This window comes from Lotus japonicus, chromosome 6, assembly GCF_012489685.1.
Source record: "Lotus japonicus ecotype B-129 chromosome 6, LjGifu_v1.2".
Classification (NCBI taxonomy): domain Eukaryota; kingdom Viridiplantae; phylum Streptophyta; class Magnoliopsida; order Fabales; family Fabaceae; genus Lotus; species Lotus japonicus.
The window spans coordinates 27,268,160-27,291,216 of NC_080046.1; the positions used below are offsets into that span (position 1 = coordinate 27,268,160).

General features: G+C 35.2%; 1 protein-coding gene and 2 long non-coding RNA genes across 5 annotated transcripts; 2 read left to right on the top strand and 1 right to left on the bottom strand.

The window, feature by feature from the left end:
- Positions 1-4,226: 4,226 nt before the first annotated feature.
- On the bottom strand, positions 4,227-7,336 carry LOC130726745 (uncharacterized). Of its 2 annotated transcripts, XM_057578049.1 has the most exons (6): positions 7,159-7,336; positions 7,046-7,125; positions 6,808-6,956; positions 6,654-6,702; positions 6,301-6,443; positions 4,227-4,488 (listed from the first exon to the last, which is right to left on the bottom strand). In XM_057578049.1, exons 2-6 carry the CDS (start codon positions 7,092-7,094, stop codon positions 4,402-4,404), a joined length of 477 nt encoding a protein of 158 aa, XP_057434032.1. In that variant the 5' UTR covers positions 7,095-7,125; positions 7,159-7,336; the 3' UTR covers positions 4,227-4,401. The 2 variants fall into 2 exon arrangements, with proteins under 2 accessions (XP_057434032.1, XP_057434031.1); XM_057578048.1 differs by having other exon boundaries at positions 7,046-7,330.
- A 5,783-nt stretch (positions 7,337-13,119) lies between these two features.
- Positions 13,120-17,789, top strand: LOC130723935 (uncharacterized). 2 transcript variants are annotated; one of them, XR_009014395.1, is made up of 4 exons: positions 13,658-14,275; positions 14,391-14,474; positions 15,544-15,660; positions 17,139-17,789. It is a non-coding gene; the product is annotated as an uncharacterized LOC130723935 (long non-coding RNA). The 2 variants fall into 2 exon arrangements; XR_009014394.1 differs by lacking the exons at positions 15,544-15,660; positions 17,139-17,789 and having other exon boundaries at positions 13,120-14,275; positions 14,391-14,850.
- A 1,136-nt stretch (positions 17,790-18,925) lies between these two features.
- On the top strand, positions 18,926-22,839 carry LOC130723938 (uncharacterized). The gene is made up of 2 exons (XR_009014397.1): positions 18,926-22,330; positions 22,483-22,839. It is a non-coding gene; the product is annotated as an uncharacterized LOC130723938 (long non-coding RNA).
- The last annotated feature ends 218 nt before the right edge of the window (positions 22,840-23,057 follow it).

Consider the following 23,057-nt stretch of genomic DNA (forward strand, 5'->3'; position numbering starts at 1 on the left):
CTAAAAGCTTACCCTAAGGTAAAGTCGATTCTGCGACCAAAAGACACACTTCATAACGACACATAGCTGCTCCAACAGCACCACAACACACGCTGCTCCAACAGCACAATAACACACGCTGCTCCAACAGCACAAGAGTATCACATACTCGGGAACTAACGGTTCCCCAGACTTATCCCCAGGATAGCCCCACAACATAGCTGCTCCAACAGCACAACAACCAACGCTGCTCCAACAGCACAACAACGACATACTCAACACTTGGATCCGACGACACTCCTCGTTTTTCCAAAACTAAGATTTGACTTCCAATGCCTTCCTTCGAGGTTATTATCATTACTTAAAGATTTAGAGGTTATTTAAGGTCTTATGAGTTTTCTTTATAAAATAGATTCCATTTTGTCTTATCGCAAGTCTTATACATTTGCAGGATCTCCCAATCCCAAGTCGCTTCCAGAAGATGTCTCGATCCACTAAACAAAATCAAGGCCCGAACCTCGTTCGTCCTATCAAACTTTCTCAAAACTCTCAAAATAAAATCGGCATGACCTGCCCGCTATTCTCACCATTCAGAATCTCAGATTTCCAGTGTAAAGCATATTTAAATCATCACAATCAACAACATGTCATATATCAAGAAATCTCAACATTAACACTTAGCACTTAGCATGTAAAGCATGCACCACACATCCTAGATTACCCACATAGCACATAGCATGTAAGTCAATCTTCAAAAACATTCAGTAGATGAATCATCTACATTGTCAGCCGAAGCCTCAGAAAACATTTTCAATCACACACAATCTCAGTGCATAAACAGTAAACAATGTCGAACATCGACCCTAAGCATTAACTAGAGATTCAGTGAGAAGCCCTCACCTGAAAGTTCTCCAGAATGATCAACTAGTGCTTCCTCGCACTCAAAGTGTTGGTCCTCGGGGAAATCCTCAAAAGTACCTTTACAATGAAATCACAGAATACTATAAGAATCTATCGGAAACTAAGTTATCGATACTTACTAAGGTTACTCGAAGTAATCTATACTCTAAGGTACGATAATCTAGCGCGAAAGGACAAGTTTTCGGAAAAGGAAATTTCCTACTCCCCCCTCTAATAGGCTCGGCCACTTTTCACAATTAAGGGGCTCGATTTTTCTTCGATCAAACTTGGTTCCTATGCTTTCATAAGCCGTAACTAAGGGTATTCTGAACTCGGAAAAATTATCGGATCAAAAACTGTCGCAGGGGTATTTTGGTCATGATTTTTAACTTAGGATTTTCAAAACTGAAATCCCAAAAATAAAATTTTGCAGGGACGTCACTAACGACGTTTATGACAACTAATCCTACTAGCACTAAGCTAAGGCGATAGTTTTCAGCCTAAAGGTTGGAACTTTACTCAAAAACTACATAAATGGGTATTTTAGGCTAGAATTGATTCCGGCGGAATTCCGGCGACATAACGGAAAATCTAATCCGGCAGAAGTGATCTTGGGCACATATAGAAGAGGTTTAGAATCAGAAATGAAAGATTCAGGATAGTTTTGCAAAAACCCATAAACTATCCACTCAGAAAACTCTACAGAAAAGCTATGGAAAAAGCGATCAGAGGTAAGGATTAGCGACTATACCTCGAAACCTTGAAGCAACAACTGATTGATCGACGATCAAGCAAGGTTTGAAGAAAAGCTCTTCTTCCTCTTCCTTCTATGGAGCTCGCGGCCTTGGAGAGAAAATGGAGGAGTTCTTGTAATTTTTCTCACCTTTCTTGCTATATATAGAAAATGGTAATTCGCGGGAAAATGAAAGTTTCGCGAATCAGATTTTTCCGGCATCATTCTCCATGAATTCTAAGATAGGTTTTGGCAAAGGAATTCCTAAGCTAAGAAGATGTCTCCTTGTATTTTTGGCAACTAATGCAAAGTCGGTGTAAAACTATTTTACCCGATAAGTTGCTTTTTGCATCGAATGTCGGAATAGAAAACTTCCTTCGGAAGAAAGATTGAAATCATCAAGAGAAATGGGTGTACGCGTGTAGAATATTCATTTGAAGCTCTGAATAGATAAAGTCTTCATTGTCGAGAAATTCTAGGGTTTTGAAATACCAGGGTTTCGGTTTCGGCAAACTTCCGATGATTGGAATCGGACGTTCGTAGATCCTAGAGTTTCGCCTCGAAACGATTTTGATATATGGAAAAAGAGAAGTTCTAACATTTCTCTGAAGATTTTTGGAATTAACTTCCGTCGTGCCTAAAAGTGAAAATTAGCTATATACTAGGGTTTCTGACCTAGGTTTAAGCGTAAAACGTTCGTGCTATAACTTTTATCGACATCCATACGATCCTCAGACTTTTCCTGAACTTTCTCCTTCATAAATTTATTTCATTTGGTAAACTCTAGTTCAGGTTTCCCTTCACGATACATCAACCCTAATCGTGAATAAGAAGTTTATTCACTTAGCATAAGCTTAAAAACTTGGGTCTTACACTTCCCGCTGTACGTCTCAAGGACAATATTCTTCATATTATCTGGAATTGCGAATTCCCTTACTGCCGCCGAGAACGGCTCGAACTCAGCCACGACCTCGGCCTCGCGCTCCCCCTCGTCCTGCTGTTTGAAACGATAGTACTCCAGTTGCTCTTGTAAGTAATCGTTTCGCTGGCGGATGTCATCAACACTACGAATCAAGCGTCTCCAATCTTGACTGGAGATCGGTGCCTGTGGTGCCTGAGTCTCCTCTCCCGAAACCGGAGGTGAACGTACCGGTGTTCTCTGCTGCTCCTGCGAGGAAGGTGGAGAAGGCAACGGAGGCGTCGGAGAAGGAGGAGGCGGAGGTGGTGGCGGAGGAGTTAATCGATCCGTCTCCTCACGGTGAACTTGCTCGCGTCGCGGCCTACCTCTCACGCGACGCGGTGGCAAAACTCGCCGCCGCTCTTGATCCTCATCACGTCGTTTACGACGCGTTTCCATCTGCTTCGCTAATGAGCCAAAGAATGCAAACAAAAATTCCTGAAAACTGAAGAAAATCGCACAGAAAATCGAGTTTCTCTCAACTGAATCACGATCCACGTAGTCCGGGAATCGAAATCTACCGATCCCCACAGACGGCGCCAAATGTTCTATCCTAAGAACATTGAATGGGGGTAGAGTACCCAAAGTGTGAGGAGAGTGATATGAATGTGTTAGAGAGAGAAGTTCTAACCGCTAGAGAGAGAGATAATAACTGAATTTCAATATGAATATTTCTCAAATGAGCCAAGAGTCCCTTACAATTGGTAACCGTCCCCTATTTATAGGTGTGGAGTTGGACTTGGCACTACTAATGTATCTTAATGAGACAGTTGGGCCTCGGGGAGAGAGGCCCAAGTCCCTGGCGCGCTCCCCGCCTAAGGCCAAATGCCCCTGGGCGAGGGACACTGGGGTCTCGCCCAGTCCACCTCTGACGAGCCAAGCCAGAAGCCCTTGTTGGGCGGCCTAGCTTATTTGCACCCCTACTTATTATATATATAGTTTATTCGAAACCAACTAGGAATTCTTTAAAAAAAACGAGCAATTAGTGTCAATCATTTTGTAAAAAATAATTCTTTTGGTTTTGCTCCAACGAGCACAGATCAACTTTTTTTTTGGTCACTGAATATCAACTTGAAAAGAATTACATTGTGACCCAAATAGAGGTATAGTAACAAAAAGAACTTTTTACGGGCCCATTTCCATTATACGAATTAGGTGGGTAACCCTAAATTGTCTCAATAGATTTTGTGCACCGTTCATCTATCCATCAGATCTAGTTTCTGGTTTCTGTAAAAATTGCATGCAACAGAAAGAAAAACAGAGCAAAACGCCATTACAGAGGAAAGAAAAAAAGGGGGAAAGAGAACAAAAGTGGGCAAGACTTAGGTTAATCTCGACCAGTAACAACACCAGCAAACCCAAAGCATAGAAACCGCGAGAAACAGAGCCAAAGGTCCCATCACACCAGCAAAACAAGAGCCAACCAGCCAAGCTAAAGAACAGAGATGTATATACAGAGCAAGAAACGAATTCCAGACTTTTCAAAACTCTTGCAAACCAGATAACTCTGTACTGTGGATCTGCTTCAAATTTTTTTGGTTGAGATTTTCCTAAAATCCATAAGCAGGGGTAAGTCACCCCTGTCCCTCCGCCACTGAACATCATATTTCAAAATATGAACGGCTAAGACATGTCTTGCTAGAATGCTATACATAATTAGGAAGCCAGGGGCGGGGCAGCAGACAGATTAAAAAATACCACAGGGTGTCAATACCTCATTCATTACATGGACTGCATAAATTAAAATAAGTGCGAATAATGTGATTACACAAATTATTCACTATCTTATTGTAATCTTACAGCAGGCAAATACAAACTACTGCAGCAAAGATCAATCTGATCGGATTCCACCCATGAAGGTCCTTGGATCAGGACAGTTTCCACTGAATTGAGCTTGTGAAAAATCAAAACCTGGATTCTGCACGAGGCACAACATAATCGTGAGGAATCGTGGAAGCAGAAAGATTATCATCCCACTTAAAGTTAAACCTAAACATCGAAACATGTTTCATGGTTATTATTAGAGAATCTAACACAATCTTTTATCTGTTACCCCAAACAGTTAAGAAATTTGCCAGTTTCCCTTATCTTTTTCCGTGGATATGTTTTAGACCGGCAACATCTATTACAAGTTTTACAACACAACATCAAACTTTTTTTTCCTAGGGAGGGTTCAAAATCCAACAGAAAGGGTGAACAATTTCAGTTGTGGTCAAAACCAAAAGATCAATTGATAATAGTCTCAAGTAACCCAGTACGCAAATCAAAATCTAACTATGCATCAAATAATGAAATTATCCGCTACTAAGTTTAAGAATATCCAACAAAAGTCTAATGGGAACATAAGTTTAAGAATATCATTCAAAAGTCTAATAGGAACAGAATGGCAAGTTCGCTATTACTTCAACCCTGCTCACTAATCAAGGCAGGTTGACATTAGTTGGTGAGACCAAACGAACAACAAAATGGGAGAGTAGATCAACTTGTAATACAGCCTCAAGTGCAGGTACTCTTAAACTCTTAATAAGCAAAATTTTCATCTCAACATGACTTGCTTCTACCCACACCACAAGTAATTAGTGTGGTAATGGAAAGTTCTATACCTTCTAATCATCAGATCCTCTTGTCAATGTTATACACAATTTAAGCAAAAAATAACATCTACCAAAAAAAGGAGTAGGGGAATTTAATTTTTAGCAGCTATTCCAGTTTTAAACTTTAAAGTAACCCTCAGTATCACAATAAAAGAACCACCCCCTTCCCCCATGTATCCATAGACATATAAAGGACAAGTATGGGGATAAGAAACACTCAGGAAGATATTAATTATGTTTCATCTGCATGTAGAATACATAGCAGTGTTATAACCAGGACAACTTTAAACATTAGTCAGATCAAACCATTAGAATTGAAATTTCAGGATACACATCAGTAATTGCAGCTTAATGCTAGTAGTAAGGTAACAGATGAAACGGATTTTCTATATATGCAATACAGGAAAAAATGTAAACTTCAAGAACAAACAAAATTTAGGCCTTTTGAGTTTTGATATATTGGCACAATCAAAATTTGAGGCTCACAGAACAATTAGAAAAAGCACTAGTAACAGGCGATTAAATTATCACAAAATTCAAGGAACTAAGGGAGAAGAATGGATTAGAATGGCAAGAAGAAAATACTCAAGCAAGATGCTGATAATCCAAAACACTAGTAATAGGTGATTAAATTATCATAAAAGTTAGGAGACTAGGGAGAAAGAACGGGTTGGAATGGCAGGAAGCAAATACTCAAGCAAAAGACTGAAATGCTAATAATCCATAACATAATCAGTCTGGGACCAAATTATCAATCAACTGATGAACTTTCACATCAATTGGCAACAGTCAATACACTTTGTATTCCAATGATAGACAGCTGAACATATCAGGGTTAAAAATGCTTCGACTATGGATTTACGTGACTTCAAATGATAGATTGATGCTCTCTTTAAACATACAAAACAGAATGGGAAGGTAAAGATGAACTGGAGAACAATAAATAGGAAAGAGGATGACTATCAAGTATCAAACTGAAAATGAGAGGACTCTAATATAAGCAGATCAAACCATTACATCAAATGATCAAAGGAAGCGGAGAAGCATATGCTAGATATATCATTTCATAAATGCAAATTAATCAACTACTGAACTCCAGCCTATGAAAAGGGATTTCAGTGAAAGTAAAAAATCACCTCCTCCTGAAATCTCTGAAGCATGAGGCGCTTCTGTTCAATATCAGTAGTGTAAGCATCCAGCTGACCCTGACCTAATATGGGAGAAGCCCATGTCTGACCCTTGTCTCTCTTTTGCAGCGTGACGTGCATTATATCATCCTCTGCAATATCAAATTCCCAATATCAGCATCAACCAACCAACTTAACCGAACCAAGGCCGAATAAACGACACAAATTTATCTTCTTAGGAAAAACAAATCCTACCCAGTTGATTCCAATACTAAGTTAATGTCATAAAAAGGAAAATATTTTACATGGAACAATTTACACCCTCCAAAAAAGCAAAAACAAACGAAAATATAAACCTTTACCTAAGGTCCAAAATGAAGAATCTGTCTTCACCGGGCTAGTAAAATCATGCTGTGAAATTACCCACAAACAAATAAATACAATAAGTTAAAAGGGGCAAAAAGAGACAAATAAGAAACGAAAATGGATACAAAGAATTGGGAAATTAGGGTTTACGTTGAGATACGGAGGATTGCCTTTGATTCCAAGTTCGATGTGCTTGGACTGAATCTTATAGTAGAATTGCTTGGAATGAACATTGGGAGGAAGATTGGTGTAAATATTGATTTCATCTAGGGTTTGATCCCACTCGAACACTTTTTGACCTAAATCAACAAAAATGGGTTCGTTTGATTTGGATTGTGTTGAACAATAACAGAACGAAATTGAGAGATGGGGGAAATGGAAAAGGTACCGTTGTGGAGGAAGATGTGACGCTTTTCGGGGGCCAATTTCTCCGCCATTTTTTTCTTTGTAGTGCGTTGGTGAACTCACCTTCTTCTTCTTCTTCTTCTTCTTCTTCTTCTTCTTCTTCTTCTTCTTCTTCTTCCTTTTGTTATCTGTTTCTGGTTCTTCCTCTTCCTTCTTCGTTTGCGCGGTTTTCTTTGTTATTCCTTGGCAATGACACGCGCGATTATGCTCTGGTTTGGGTTTGGTTATTCTACGCTTATTCTAGAAACATCTACTCTATATAGCATCTACTACATTTCACCACATCATCACCACTTCCACAATAGAACTCTATGTGTGTGTGATTGATGCATATGATTGAGATATTTTATTTTTTATTCGCAGATAACATCCATGCGAGACGATTTTGGTCGAGCCAGAGTCATGTTCATCATGGTGATGTTAACTCTCTTAAGCGGAGTTTTTTCCTATCATAGGACTTGAACTCGAGACCTTGATTAAGAGGTTTCTTTCAAGCGGAGCTGCTTGACCATGATGGGAAGGGATACCTGCAGAAGATATTCTGACGCTCAAGTCAGTGAAGAGAGCTAGAAGTCTAGGAGAGAATCTTGGGGTCTAGAAAGAACTTGGAGATTGTAAGAATAAATAGTGTGTTAAAGTAAACGAACGATCACACTTGTATTTATACACTTACGATTATTTGTCATTATCTCTGTAAGTTCATGAGAGGCCTTTGAGAAGAACCTCTCGATCGCAAAGTTGACATTAGGCCTCCTTGCTCATATGTTTTGCTCCAGGTCGTCGTGCGATCATTCGGCGGATGTGGTGTTCTTTCGCTCATTCTTATAACGTACATTTTCTTGCCCGACAAGTATTTTAGGTCGACTAAGATGCTATTGGGCTTTTTGGTATTTTGGTTCAACCGGAATAAAAACGCTGAACGCATGCCACACCCTGGTAATCTATATCTATATAATATACTAAAGGAAGGTTTTTTTCTAGAAGGTTTTGCCACGTGTCACCCTCATATCATCCCAATAAAAAATATACAAATTTTATTTTTCAATATTAAATCTGCATGTTTTTCAATATTAAATCTGCATAAACAAAATAAAGATTTTGTTAAAAACAAATAATCTGCATGTTTTTCAATATTAAATCTGCATAAACAAAATAAAGATTTTTCAATATTAAATTAAATATATACTAAAGGAAGGTTTTTTTTCTAGAAGGTTTTGCCACGTGTCACCCTCATATCATCCCAATAAAAAATATACAAATTTTATTTTTCAATATTAAATCTGCATGTTTTTCAATATTAAATCTGCATAAACAAAATAAAGATTTTGTTAAAAACAAATAATCTGCATGTTTTTCAATATTAGATCTGCATAAACAAAATAAAGATTTTTCAATATTAAATCTGCATTAAAAAAATAAATAAAGATTTTTTTACAAATCCATTCAATATATTAAATCTGCATTGAAAAAACAAATATTTTTTCTTAACTTTGAATACATAACAAATATTAAATCTGAAAATATTTGTACATATTAAAACAAATATTAATGAAAAAAATATTAAATCTACAAAATTATATACGAACCCAAAAAAATATACAAATTTTGTTTTTCAAATACATAATTTTGTTTTTTTTTTGACTTTGAAATACATATTTGTTTTAAGAAAAACAAATCCGTGAAAAAAGAAAAGCATATATAAAAAAACATATATTGAGTCAACTATCAACTATTAAATCTTATTTCTTTTTCTTTATTGTGTGATTAATATTATATTGGTTTTCAAGTGAGTATAATGAGCAAATGAATATTTGTATGTCAAATAAATATATTTTTTCAATTTTCATGATCACTATTTTTTTAATTTTTTAATTTTCGAAATTTTTAATAAAAATATTCATAATTATTCAGATTAAAGATGAAATATTAGATTTTTTTTACAACATTATTTTTTTTCTTTCTAAAATACATTTGATTTCTTTTTCTTTATTGTGTGATTAATATTATATTGGTTTTCAAGTGCGTATAATGAAAAAATGAATATTTTCATATCAAATAAATATATTTTTTCAATCATGTATATTTATATTTACTCTCTTTTTATCTTTAAAAATATGTTTATTTATCAAGTTTTGTTTCTTGAACCTCTTCTATGTCGTCGTCGGTTTCAAAGGCTCACTCAATTTCATCTCTATCTTCTCATGGTGAGATATATTGTAAGAGTAAGTTGATCAATTGTTCTAATCTCTTCTTTACCTCTTTTTTTTATTAGACTAATGATTTCTAAATCCCTTTTACAAATTGATTGCAGGAGAGTTTGAAGGATATTTGGTCATTGTTGCTCAATCAAAAGGTTAGATACATTGAGAGGCGGGGTTGGAAAAGAATGTATTTGTGAGATGGATGGAGAGGTGAGTTTGTTTGCAGGAAATTGATTATGTGCTCTTTTTATATTTTAGCTTTACATTTCACATATAAATTTTCATCTTCCCGTTTCACTATTATGAGTACTTTTGCTTTCTCTTTGAAATTTTTTGACATTTTGTTGGCTTTGTGTTCCATATGTTCATAAGCCCAAGGAAAGTGCGACATATTTTTTAATATTTTGGCAGAATAGCTATAATTGAATTATAGTAATTCATTTTTTGATGTCTTGGGTACTTTTTCATATTTCATACTTCTTAGATTTTACTTTGATTTATATGTTTTTTCTTATCTGATTGTTTGTTTGGTATGTTTTGAATTTGTATGTTTACTTTACCTTTGAGGTAACCTCTTTTTAATTTGCTAAATATTTTAGTGAATAGTAAAAACTTTAATTTTCTAATATACACCTTTAAAATTTCAAGGGATCTAATTTGATGCGAAAATTTTTTAGGAACTCAATTTAATTTCCTTTACAATTTCAAGGACCAAAAGGTTATTTAAGCCTATGATTAATATATACATGAATAACATATATGTGTGGTGTGTTGTTATCAAGTTAATTATATACAGAGTAAATAACTCTCCACTCTCCTAACCTAAGTTTAAATTATACTCTTCTCTCATCTTATTTCAAAACTTACAATCTCTCCGAGAAGCACTATCCTCACCTACATATATTACTCCCCTTAAAGATATATATTACACTTAAGTCCGTTTTATAACTTTTATTACAAATAGACTTTAATTTTATGTGTATTTTATTTCTTTTATTTATGATTTTATTATCATTAATATATAGATTTTGGGTTAAATATGTTTTCAATCCTGTGAAATATGAGTAAATTGAATCTGGTCTCTCAATAATATTCTATAGCTTTTAGTTCACAACATTAGTGAAATATATGTGAATTTAGTCTTTGTCGTATTTTTCGTGGCAGTTTTATGTATTAGTGGCGATTTTTACCCGTCACAAATAATTTATTCTTAGTATTAAAAGTGGTTTAGACTGCCACAAAATGAACCCAGTAACAAGCTTCACTCATTTCATTAATATTAAAGACTAAAAACTATGAATTTTTTTTAAAGTGATCAATTTAATTCACTCATATTTTACAGGATTATAACCGTACATATTTAACTCATAGTTTTAATTTTCTACCATCAATTATATTAGGGAATTTTTAAGATGAAATAATTAGTATTCTAGATGGTGTTCAAAAGGCGGTAAAATAACTAAAAAATGTTTGTGTTTAAAATTAGTTAATCATAACATTGATAGTTGTAAAGAAAATAATTTTTTTATCTGAAGGCTCGTCCGCAATTATTTAAGTCATTAAAAATTCATTTAAAGTAAACCATATCTTAGTGGAATGCATATTTTGAATTAAGAGGAGGAGGAAGTGTAATTTAAACTTTTCCCAATAAGAGAAAAATGCAGGTTTTGAAATAAAGGGGAGTGAAGTGTAATTCATGATTCTCTTAAGGGAGAATAGAGTAATTTGCTCTTAATTATATATAGGGATTGTCTAAATGACTCATGATAAAGTTTGGGTTAAATAACCCAGCATCCAATCACATTAGAGATAAATGAGTTGGAAATAAATTAATAAATAATATATAGAAATTCCAAATCACTTGTCTCAAATGTGATTGGATGATAGGTTATTTAACCCAAATTTTATCATGAGTTATTTAGATAACCCTATATATATAATAAGTGAATTCTTGTTATATTTTTTTATAAAAGTCAACAAATTAATATTATTATAATTAAGTACAAAATAATTTCAAAGGAACAACATTATAATTAGTGAACATTATTAAATTAAAGGTTATGATAGGAAAACAAACAATAAGTTGGATTGTCAAAGAGTTCCAAGTTTAACCTGTTGAATTAATCTTATCCAAAGTACATATATATTTAATATGCGGCAACATAGAAATTAAATTATGGTAAAATTGCATGCATGAATGTGTTTTCTTACGGTGGAAAGAAACAATTGCATGTATGCCTGTTAAATGTTAATGGTGACAGTGCCACCGCTGGATGAATGATGATGCCTAGTATTGTTTCTATCATCGAGAGACAAATGAGTTCTCCCCACCAAATTTGACACATTTTAAAGGAAAAAGATTTGACATTCATTTCAAATTTGGCACTTCTTGTGGAGTTATGATATATAGTGTACACACCTCTTCACCTATTTTCCACCTTTATTTTCTATTTTTTTTTTATCAATCAAATCACTTGTCACATCTCTATTTTTTCTCCATTTTCTTCTTATCTCTCTTTTCCTCTACCTCAAAAATGAAGTGTGAATATATAATTATTCCTTCTTGTGCTGCTTTAAAAAAAGTTACTAAATACGAAGAGTTTAATAAAAAAAAGTGTTTAGCGGGAAACCGCCGCAAATCAACTTTCAGCGAACTTTTTTGCAAATATAATATTGATGAGTTATTATGAGTGGCGGATAAGACCCGGGGTTAGGGGCTCAAATTTTTCAAATGAGCACATCCGTAAAAATATAATTAAAAACAACTTTAATATGTTTATACATCAGAAATTATACAAGTCACAGTTTTCCTTTACGTGATTCCATATTCTAAAATCGTTGAACAATGAGCTCAGAGTCAATGTGTAAGACCCAAAATTTAATAGAACGTTTATTATTTAATTTCCTTAATTTATGACAACGAGTATTTTGTTATTAATTATCTGTTATTGATATATTATTCGCGCCACGACGGCGGGAAATACCTTAAGGAATATTTTCCTTACAATCATTTAATCGCGTGTTTATATTTATTATGGCTTAATTGCACTTTTGCTCCCTGATCTTTCACCTTTGTGCGATTTACCTCCCTCATCTTTAAAATGAGCGAATTCCCTCCCTCTTCTATTAATACGTGTGATTTAGGCCCTTCCGTTAGTTAGCCGTCCAATTGCTAACGGTGGTTGCTATTTTCACCCCCCTTTTACTAACCACACCCCCTTATCAGAAATAAAAATAAAAAAATAAAAAATAAACGAAATAAATTAAATAAAATTAATAGAAAATAAAAAAAATTATAAATTAAAAAAACTGAAAAAATATTTTTATAAAAATCAAAGAAAAAATAATAAAATAAATGAAATAAGTTAAATACAATTAATAGAAAATGAAAAAATATTTTTATAAAATCAAAGAAAAAACTGAATTTTTTTATAAAAATCAAAGAAAAAAATGTTTTTATAAAATCAAAGAAAATAACATATTTTTTTTAATTGAAGATAGAAATTTAAAAATAAAATAAAAGAAGAATTTGTTTCTATTTGCACCACCTACACTAAATTAAAAATAATTATTCTTTTATTTTATTTTTAAATTTCTATATTCAATTAAAAAAATATTTTATTTTCTTTGATTTTATAAAAACATTTTTTTCTTTGATTTTTATAAAAATATTTTTTTCAGTTTTTTTTTTGATTTTATAAAAATGTTTTTTCATTTTCTATTATTTGTATTTAACTTATTTCATTTATTTTATTATTTTTTCTTTGATTTTTATAAAAATATTTTTTTCAGTTTTTTTTATTTTCTATTAATTGTATTTAATTTATTTAATTTATTTAATTTATTTTTTGGCTTAATTGCACTTTTGCCCCCTGATCTTTCACCTTTGTGCGATTTACCTCCATTTTTTTATTTTATTTTTATTTTTATTTCTGATATGGGGGTGTGGTTAGTAAAAGGGAGGGTGAAAATAGCAACCGCCGTTAGTAATTGGACGGCTAACTAACGGAAGGGCCTAAATCGCACATATTAATAGAAGAGGGAGGGAATTTCTGTTTTTTATAGAGTTATTTAAAAGTAAGGATTTAATTATAATTATTTTTGAGTGTAATATTTTATTTTTAATTTTAATAATTTCTGTTTTTTAATTATCTCTCCCTTTTATGAAGTGATAACCTGCTCTAACATGTCACCTTTGTTATTTACTTGTGATAACCTATCATAAAGGATTATCCTTTATTCTTTTCTCACCTCAACCACCAAATTAATTCATTCTTATCTTTCCAACTCAACATCTCTATTTCCAACCACTCATTCAAATTTCAAATTTCCACTATATCTTTCTCTCTCCACGTGGGCCCCACCCCACCAATCAGAATTCAATGCTCCCTCTCCCCCAATTCACTCTCATTCACGCTCTCTCCCCTTCCACTCTCGACATCTCCCTCTCACTTTCTTCTTCTTCTCCATTTTTCTTCTCCTCCATTTTCCTCTGCAACCCTAAGCCACACACTACCTCCTTCTCCTCTCATGGCCGCCGCCACCCAAGGCCAAGCCGCCACCACAGCGAGCCTTCTCCTCTGCTCACGCGAACCACAACTTCCATGCCTCTTCACCGCGAACGCACCACCACCATAGGTGACCGCCGCCGCCTCTCCTCAGTTCTCCAGCAAGCATGGCGGCCACAACCGCCATCACCCACTCCCAGCGCCATGAACGGCGCCACCAACGCAAGGACAAGAGAGAAAACGAAACCCTAAAAACCGCCACCTTCCAACTCCGATCTCCGGCGAACCAATGAGTTTTTGGAGAAAGCAACCACACCATGGAACTCCCCTCGACATGCGTTGCAAAACCCCTTAAGAAATTTCTGATTCCGACAACCTTCGCCGGGAACCGCCGCCGGCCACCGTGACCACCGTCTTCTCCGACTAACCTTCGCCGGAGATGTCACTGAACTCAGAACCAGGAAGCTCTCCTCCTCCTCTTGCTGAATTGATTATCAATTTTGGGTAAGAGATTAGTCCTTCCTTCCAATTTCTGCTTTTCCCTTTTCAAAACCCTAATTCCTTTTCCCTCTATCAACTTCTAATTTCCCAATATGTGTTATACACCACTGTTGCTCAGAGCTTGACGGTCCTCAGAGGAAGGCAGAAGCTGCTGTTAGAGAGGATGAAGAAGCAATACAGAACCTTAGCCATGAGGCTTAAGGTAGAAAAGGATATATTTTTCTGTTTTGGGTATCGTTTTAATTCTTGTAGGGGCTGAAAATGTTTTTGAAAATGTAAGGGCATTGGAGATGGTTAATCTCTAGTTAGTTCTGTTGTTTATGTTTTGATTACCTCTGGATGAGCATGGGTTCGATATTAGATTAGGAGAAGTTTATGCTGCTGTTGTCTTGTGATTGTAGTAGCCTCTGTTCTGCCAAATTCGTGTGTTTCGGTTCAGATTTTCGGACTGTGTTCTTCATAAAAATTGTAGCATTTTCTGTTAGCAAACTTTTGCCACTGGTTTCATGTAATTTCGATTTCTCTAGCTCAAGTTATATGCATTTTAGTGGGCACGGGTTAAGCTGTCCTGTTTCTCACGCATTGCTGTAGTATTTGATTTTTCCTGAATTTTGTACTTCGAATTTGTACTTGAAAATTTATGAGGATTTACAAAACCTGTAGATGAAGCCAGGATAAAAAGATTATATTTTTCGGAGTTTATTTGACCTATTTAAAAATTATCCAAAGTCGCTGTACAGTTTATAATCGTTTGACAAAATCACTTATTTCAAGCGAAAAGCGTTGTTTATGGAAAAGTTTGAGAAAAACTTTCATTTCAAAATTATATTACAATGTTTGGAGTAGGAAAACATCTTTTGAAGCTTACTTACACACGTTATTCGTTATGATAATCAAGAACGTTTGAGCCTTTATGCACATTTATTCGTTAAAGAGCGATTGCGAAAGGTTTTGTAAGTTAAACGAGTTTTTGGAGTGTTATAGAATAAGTGTTCGTAATGTGAACTTTTCTACTTTAGCAAAGGTATATGATTTGGTTTTAAAATCGTTTCAGTAAGTCAAAAGCTTTTGAAGCATCTTAAATTGTGTTATTGTTTGTTGTCATTAATACGACATGTTTTTATTTCTGAAATTGATCCTAATGGGTTATAACCATTATGGGGATTAGGTTTAACATACGTTCGCTTCGAGTCAAATGCCTGAAGTCATAGTTTAGACTTTAAGTCAGTAGGTTAACTCAAATAGTAATGACATTATGTGTACTCATGAAGGGTACGGATGACGGGAGCGCTTGACGACGAAGCTAAAGAATAAAAGGAAGCGAACCGGCACGGGAAAGCAAAGATGTGTTGCGATTGAAATTGCAGTTAGTATGAGAATTGGCTAAGGTGAGGGCAACTTACACTGCTAGCTAATGCTTTAGGCGTCGATAACTTCGACTTGCTTATTTATGTTTCTTTATCGCTTTGACTGGAGAAAATGTTTTGAGGCTTCGGCCGTGTGAAACTAATATGAGGCGTGTGTCTCCTTTTTCTGAGAGGCTTCGGCCGTTTACTGGTTTCCGTCTTACTGCTTCCTAGTAGATAGGACAGGGTTATGTTTTACCCCAATTACTTGATTCACAGCCATACTTGCTAAGTGGTTAAATGGTTAATCTTAGGCTATGTGAATACTTGTGCACATTATTTTGGAACATGCAATTATTATTGGAATATGCTGACCATATGGTGCAATTTATATCGTTTATTCGTGGACTACCAAAATGTGAGGAATAACGGTTAGTTATGCCCCGTTGGTGGTGAATTCTTAAGGGTTTATCTCGACAAGACAAACTGAGGTTCAGACTCTTGTCTTCTTTTGTGGTTTCAAGACCTTCTCATGAGATTTTGGGGATATCGGGATCTTTTGAACTTATAGTTTTAGAAAGAAAATATTTTTATGAGAAATTCCATAATGCTTTAAACAACATTCAAACTCTTTTAATTAAATGTTAATGATCTCAAATGAAATTCTAGGATTTGGATATTAGTTTTGCCGAATCGAAGTTTTAGGGAAGCTCATAAGTTTCGGAGTATGCTTATACTCTTTCGCTCGCTGAGCAGTTTTTGACCATCGAAATTTGATGAGTCAGATGACTCAAGAAGTCATCAAGGGTGTTTGCACTCTTTTTATAGTTATCTGTCTTTTGTCGCAGAAACAGTATATACCTTCGGGTACAGTATATGCCTTCGGGTACAGTATATACCTTCGGGTACAGTATATGCCTTCGGGTACAGCATGCCTTCGGGTAACTCGGGCATTCGATGGGGGATATGATCGACCGTATGGTTAGGATCGACCTGCTGATGTCAGGTATAGCGGAGGGAAAAGTCGACCCACAGGGTTAGGACTGATCCGGCTATGTCAAGGTTGTAAGTGATACCCGAGGGTTATGGTCGACACAATGTCAGTGTTAGGACCGACTCGATCGTGCCCAGCCTACTTCTTCCGGAACCTTTTGAATTGACGTTGCATTGACATATCATGCACTCTAACTATATTTGTTGAGATCTTGATGATTTGATGTTGATAAACATCGTTATGTGTTTTGATGATTTAATGTTGATAAACATCGTTATGTGTTTTGATGATTTAATGTTGATAAACATCGTTATGTGTTTAGATGATTGAATTGTATTAGAGATTTGATAACATGTTATGTATAAATCTTAGGGTAGACAATGCATAACTTATATGTATACATACAACATATATATATACCCCTTATACTTTACCTGTTGTCTTGTATTCTCTATACTATATTCTGTAAGTTGACCCTTGCGCGTGCTACCTGTGTTTGGGGGGCTATGTATGCCCTTTTTGTCAGATGCCGTTGACGGATTGTTTTGTGATGCTTCGTCGTTCGGGGAAGACCCGGAGCGAAATGACTACTACTGAGCCTTCGGCGTGGACCCGGACTTCATGCAGGATCGGATGAGGGTCGATGTTAGGGGTGTAGTATATCGGGTGTCGTTGTCATAGCTCTGATTGTCATTTCTTATTGTGGGACAGGGTAGGTCCCCGACTATTAGCTTTTTGTGTGGTTCTCTTCCATGAGGATCACAGGGAGTTTGTCGGATGTAGGAAGTCCTTTGGAGGCCGTTTTGGACTGACTTACTTTCTTGGAGGACTGTATTTATAAAACTTATGACTCTGGCTATGGGTCGCACTTGTTTGCCGTTGGGCAATACTTTTAGTTACTTGATGTTACTTCCCGTCACTTGAGGGCACCCGTGACGATGTTTTAGTTGCAGCGAGGGCTGTACATATATCGTATGTTAGTCGCTGTTAATCGCGATTGGGTTGAGTCTTTATTTCGACAAGTCTTTTTATTTAAACAAAATGAAAAAAAATACCTGCTTTTCCGCTTTACTTGTTTTTGGTTACTAAAGTGACGCCACCGAAATCGGGGTGTTACACAATGTTATTGAATACATCACTCTTAATAGAAGTAACTAAACAATCCCTCATTCATGTATCTCCAATTCGGTTACGCAGTCTATTCTTCACAATATTCATAGCAGTTGGTACTTATTAAAGTTGCGACTGATTAAGGAGGTAACAAGACACTTAGTATACTGTTGTGCTGGTGCATACAGAGAACGTCTATATTCATCAAAGTACTGATCACGATCAACAAAGATAATGACATACAAGACATAAATTATACCAGGAATAGTCCAAAATAGTAAGAAGCGAGCAAATGATGAATTCAACCTGCATAAAACCAATCACAATTACACATCTGTCAAAAATCAAATACCAAATCCAACAAACTAAGGGCCCGTTTGGTGGTCAGGACATGATAGGATATGACAGGATAGTAATCATATACTGTTGTAATCTGTTGTTTGTTGCGCTAGCAGGATAAGATAACACTCTCATGTCATCTATACTATCATGTCCATCATGTGTTAAAGTTATCCTAAAGGGGGAAGCTAGGATAGAACATGATAGGTTACCAGTTATATATTTTCTTTGAGTATCCTAACTCCAAATTAATTTATTTTAATATTATATAATTTATAATTTATAATAATATTAATTAATAAATATAAAAATATTAATTTAACTAAAATAAAAAATAAATAAAATTATTGTTCATAAATAGTAAAATAGACTACTCACTTACAAATATTGATTTATTAATAGCAATAGACTAATTTAATATTTTCATCTCCTATTATTTAAAAATTACTTATATACTTATATTATAATTTAAATATAAATTACTTTTAAAATAATATTTTTAATAATATTTAGTTAATTTTTCTTATTTATCACGTGTCACAATTAAGTGAAAATCAATTGGTTACAAATATTGATTTTTTAATAGTAATAGACTTATTTTCTATTTCCGTTTCCTATTATTTAAAATTATTTATCTACTTATATAATAGTTTATAATTTAAATATAAAGTACTTTTGAAATAATAATATTCTTAATTCAGTTAACTTTTATTGTTAATTATCACATGTCACAACTAAGTGAAAATAATTGGTTAATTGCATAATTTTATTTAAAATATAGGCTATATATCTTCAAAACAATAAAATAGGCTAATTAATAAAATTTAAATTAATTTTAGTTATTTTAAAATATAGACTCATTCATGAAAAGGTATAAAAAATTAAATTTAATAGAATGATCAATGGGTAAATGTATTTTTTATTCAAATATAAATTTGATACATTTATATTTCCTTATCATGTCTTGTCCTTATCATTTGCACCTCAAACATAAGATATGATAAGAGTCTATCCTGCTCTTATCCTATCCTGTTGTTATCATGTTCACATATTATATCCTATCATATCCTATCCTGACCACCAAACGAGCTCTAATAGTTTAATACTATGATAATACTTCAGATTGGTCAATTAATATCCAATTAATTAAGAACTCAATTTATTTCACAACTTTCATAGTTTTAATTCACTCAATATTAAGATCAAAACCCATAAAGGAGAAAACCGTGAAAGAGATAAAAAGAAAATCGATTTTTGAGAATGGAAAAAGGAAAAACAAGTCAAAGGGGTGTTGGTATGGAAAATTGAGGCAGATTATACATCGAGTGCACAACAACCTGTGGAGGGTGGGAGGCGCGGCGTGACGAGCTAGGACGAGGAGGGAGGCGCGGTGGACTGGTTTGGTGGCTTGGTGGGTGCTTGGGTAGTTGGGTGGGAGCCTGTGAAGGACTTAGGGTACACCGTATACGAGAGAAAGAAAGACAGAGTGATTGAGTGAGAGAGTGAGAAGAGTAAGTGAGTGTGAGTCTTTGATGCAAATAAGTGCAAAGCTTGTTCTACTAATATAATTTAAAATTTTTAGGGGGTTCAAAAAAAATTAATACAAAAAAAAATTATATAGGGGGTAAGTGCAATTTATTTTTTTTGTTCATGGGGTCAGATTGACCCCCCCTCCCCCCTCAATGCAATACAAGTCCGCTAGTTGTTATTATTCATTTACACTTTATTTTCTCTTCAATTATTTTTACCCACTTTCTCTTTCTATCTCTCTTATACCTTTTTATCACGTCACACACCATATCTATCATTTCACTCTCTTTTCACCCTATATCATTTGGAGGAAATCATATGTTCCTCGTATGTCTCAGCTTCACATGAATGGCTATGCGTTTGTTAGGGCGTTCCAGATTTTAACCATGCATGATGTTGGTCTGGAACCTTCCTGCCCTTTGTTCTTCAATTTGTTTCGCGTGCTTTCCCACTTAGAGGAGTTGGGCAAGCCTCTAAGTGGTCCCCGATTTATGCTTCTTCCAACCTTTGGCAGATTTATATCAGCAGGAAAATATCTCATACAAGAAAGAATTCTTTCCGAAGCTTGAGGTTGTCAATGACGCACCCTTCTTAAGCGATTTGGCGGGCAAACATGTTTTGTCCGCAATTTACTGGTCAAAGATGCATTTAAATTTTCCTGTCGAGAGTTATCTGGTTAAGGAGTATCAACTATTCTTAACGGGTTTCCAATCAAAGGAACCTTTGATGAAGATCGTGGAAGAGAGGGACGATCCTTTATAAGTGTTGGGTTCTTATTGACTTTAACTTGGAATAACTTCGTGGTGCGAATTACGCATGTATTTTTCTTTCTCCTTTCACATATTTTTTACATCCATTTTATGTGCTTGTTTAAGTGAGGATGTCAGACTCATTTATCAAGAAGCTCTACCTGACCTGAGGTAGTTGGAAAAGCTTGATGCCTCTTACTTTGTTGCTACCTCAATAGAGAATCAACCCTTAATTAGTGCTGCAAACTGGTGTTCCAATTGTGGCCGGAAAAGGTTGCTCGAAATGAGAAGCCTTCTTCTTCTAATGATGATCGTGAGGTCATGCCTCTTGATAATGAAGTGACCATTGCGAACAACAATCCTGTAGTAATAATTACTCTAGTAGTATTAATTACATAGTGTTCCAAAATGACAAGTGTGTTGATTTTGCATTGAATGGATTTGAAACAAGTCCCACATAGAAAGGGGAGCAACTTTTCAAAGCATTTATATATCATTAAATGTCAACCATTCAATAAAGAGACAAAGAGAGGATATAGTGTCACATGTGCATGGTTTGGTGGTCCCAAACTTTATGTCACATGATCCACTCACACCACCCCTCGCCGGTGTCGCCACTGGGCGTGGCTGTAGAGGCGCTAGTGGCGGCTTGTAGGCGGCACTTGAGCACGACGGCAACGGCAACGCGGTTGCTGTAACATCTGTTTGTTTTGCTCGTTTTTGAATTTGAATTTTGCGACTGTTGGTAACAGACATATCTGTTGGTAACAGACACAATTTATGAAGGGTCACAACCTTATATATTGTTCTGTTTTGCTTATAAATATAGTGCATGTTCAGAATTCAAGACACAATCATATCCTCTGATTTTCCAGAAAACCACTTCGCCTCATTTCGAGTTTTCATTAGTCTTGTGCAAACTCGAATCTAAAGGCTGATTATCCTGGGTATTCTTGCATCCAAACTCTAAGACAAATTCAAAGAGTGCTTGAAATACTTTAAGAAAAGTGATTTCCATCACGATCAAGCCTTTTCATTTTCTAACAGAGGAGGAGAACGCTGAGGTCTATTCTCCACAATCGCTCTGGAAGTTAGAGTTTTCTTTCTTTGAGGAATTTGAAAAAGTCTGTGTATTCCTCTTCGGACGCGGACCATTTGGGTTATCCATTCCCATTTTTTAAATCTCTTCACACATGATAAGAAAGTCAGCTCACCTTTCACCTAAAATTTTACATTTCATTCTTACCCTCAAAGCACGATCATTCTCAATATAGAAGAAATAATTATTTTATAAAAGCAATAGATTGTTTTATTATGGGTTAAATATGTTTATGGTCCCTGTGTATTGAGGACAGTTTGAGTTTGCCCCCTAATTTTTTCAAAGTAAAGTAACCATCCCTCCGATTACACTTTCCGTAACAAACCACCCTTAACTCCGCCAGTCCTTGCCAAATACCATCACCTGAGGGGACGTGGAATTGCCACGTATTAAATGAGGTTGACCTGGAATTTATTTTTTAGTAAAAATTAAAAATGACGTTTTTTTCTTCTTCTCAATTACAAACTTAACAAATTTAATCTAAACATGAAATAATCTGCACCCTAATTTAAACATTAAAAGTAAAGTAGACCCTCCATAAAAACCCATCAACTGAAGAACATGGTCTGAAAAAGCCCCAAATTGAAATCTAGGGTTCTTCCTCTCTTCAATCCATCTTGAACCCATCTTCGAATCTTCTTCCTCTCTTCAATCCATCTTCGAATCTTCTTCCTCTCTTCAATCCATCTTCGAATCGGTCTCTCATTCCAGCCATCAACTTCGTAGCGTTCTGTCAAGCTGAAGATGAGAAGCAGTTCATCCTCTTCCTCGCGCCGTTCTGGCCCTGTGTCGCAAGCTCGATTCTGTGCTTGTGGAGTTCCGGTTGTCATGTACACGTCGCATAAACCAGACAACCCCAATAGAAGGTTCTGGAGATGCAGGAATTGGAAGGTTTTTGCTCCCTCCTCTTTTATTCTCATCCTCTCCTCTCTTGACACTTATCGTTTTCACCCTCTGTTCATCTTGACAGTCTACTCAACTTTTCTTGTCCTTTATTTTGTTTGGTTAATTTGTTATGACCTAGTTTTGTTTCCTCTCCTTAGACTGAAATGGGTTGCAATTATTTCAAATGGCTTGATGAAGATGGCACAGATGGTGAAATATTACGTCTTGAGGTTGAGTTGTTTAAGAAGGAACACGAGCTTGAAGCAAAAGGTTACCAAGCTGCAGAAAAGGGTTGAAGTTGAAAGATTCTACAAGAAATTGTGTATTGTTGTTGCTGTGTTGTTATGTGTACTGACTATATGGGTGATGGGATATCCAGCAAAAGCTAATCGGGACATGCCCAGTGATATGTAATAGGATATGTAATTTGTTGGTACCATCCTTAATGCTAGTAGCCTAATATGTACCATCTTTTTGTATCTTCTTGACAATTAATGAAGTTTTTTCCCTTGCAAGTTTTTGACAATAGCATTTGACAATTCAGGGTAAGCTTAAAATATGAAAAACATTAAAGGATATCAACCCATGTTGATTGTGAGATTCTCTTCCTGTCCAATGACACTTAAAGACAAAATGATCATTTTATATAAGCAAAAGCACCAATTTCAAAACAATGGAAGCATCCCTAATGTGCAAAAATGGTCCAACATCTACCACTGCCAAATAGTTACAT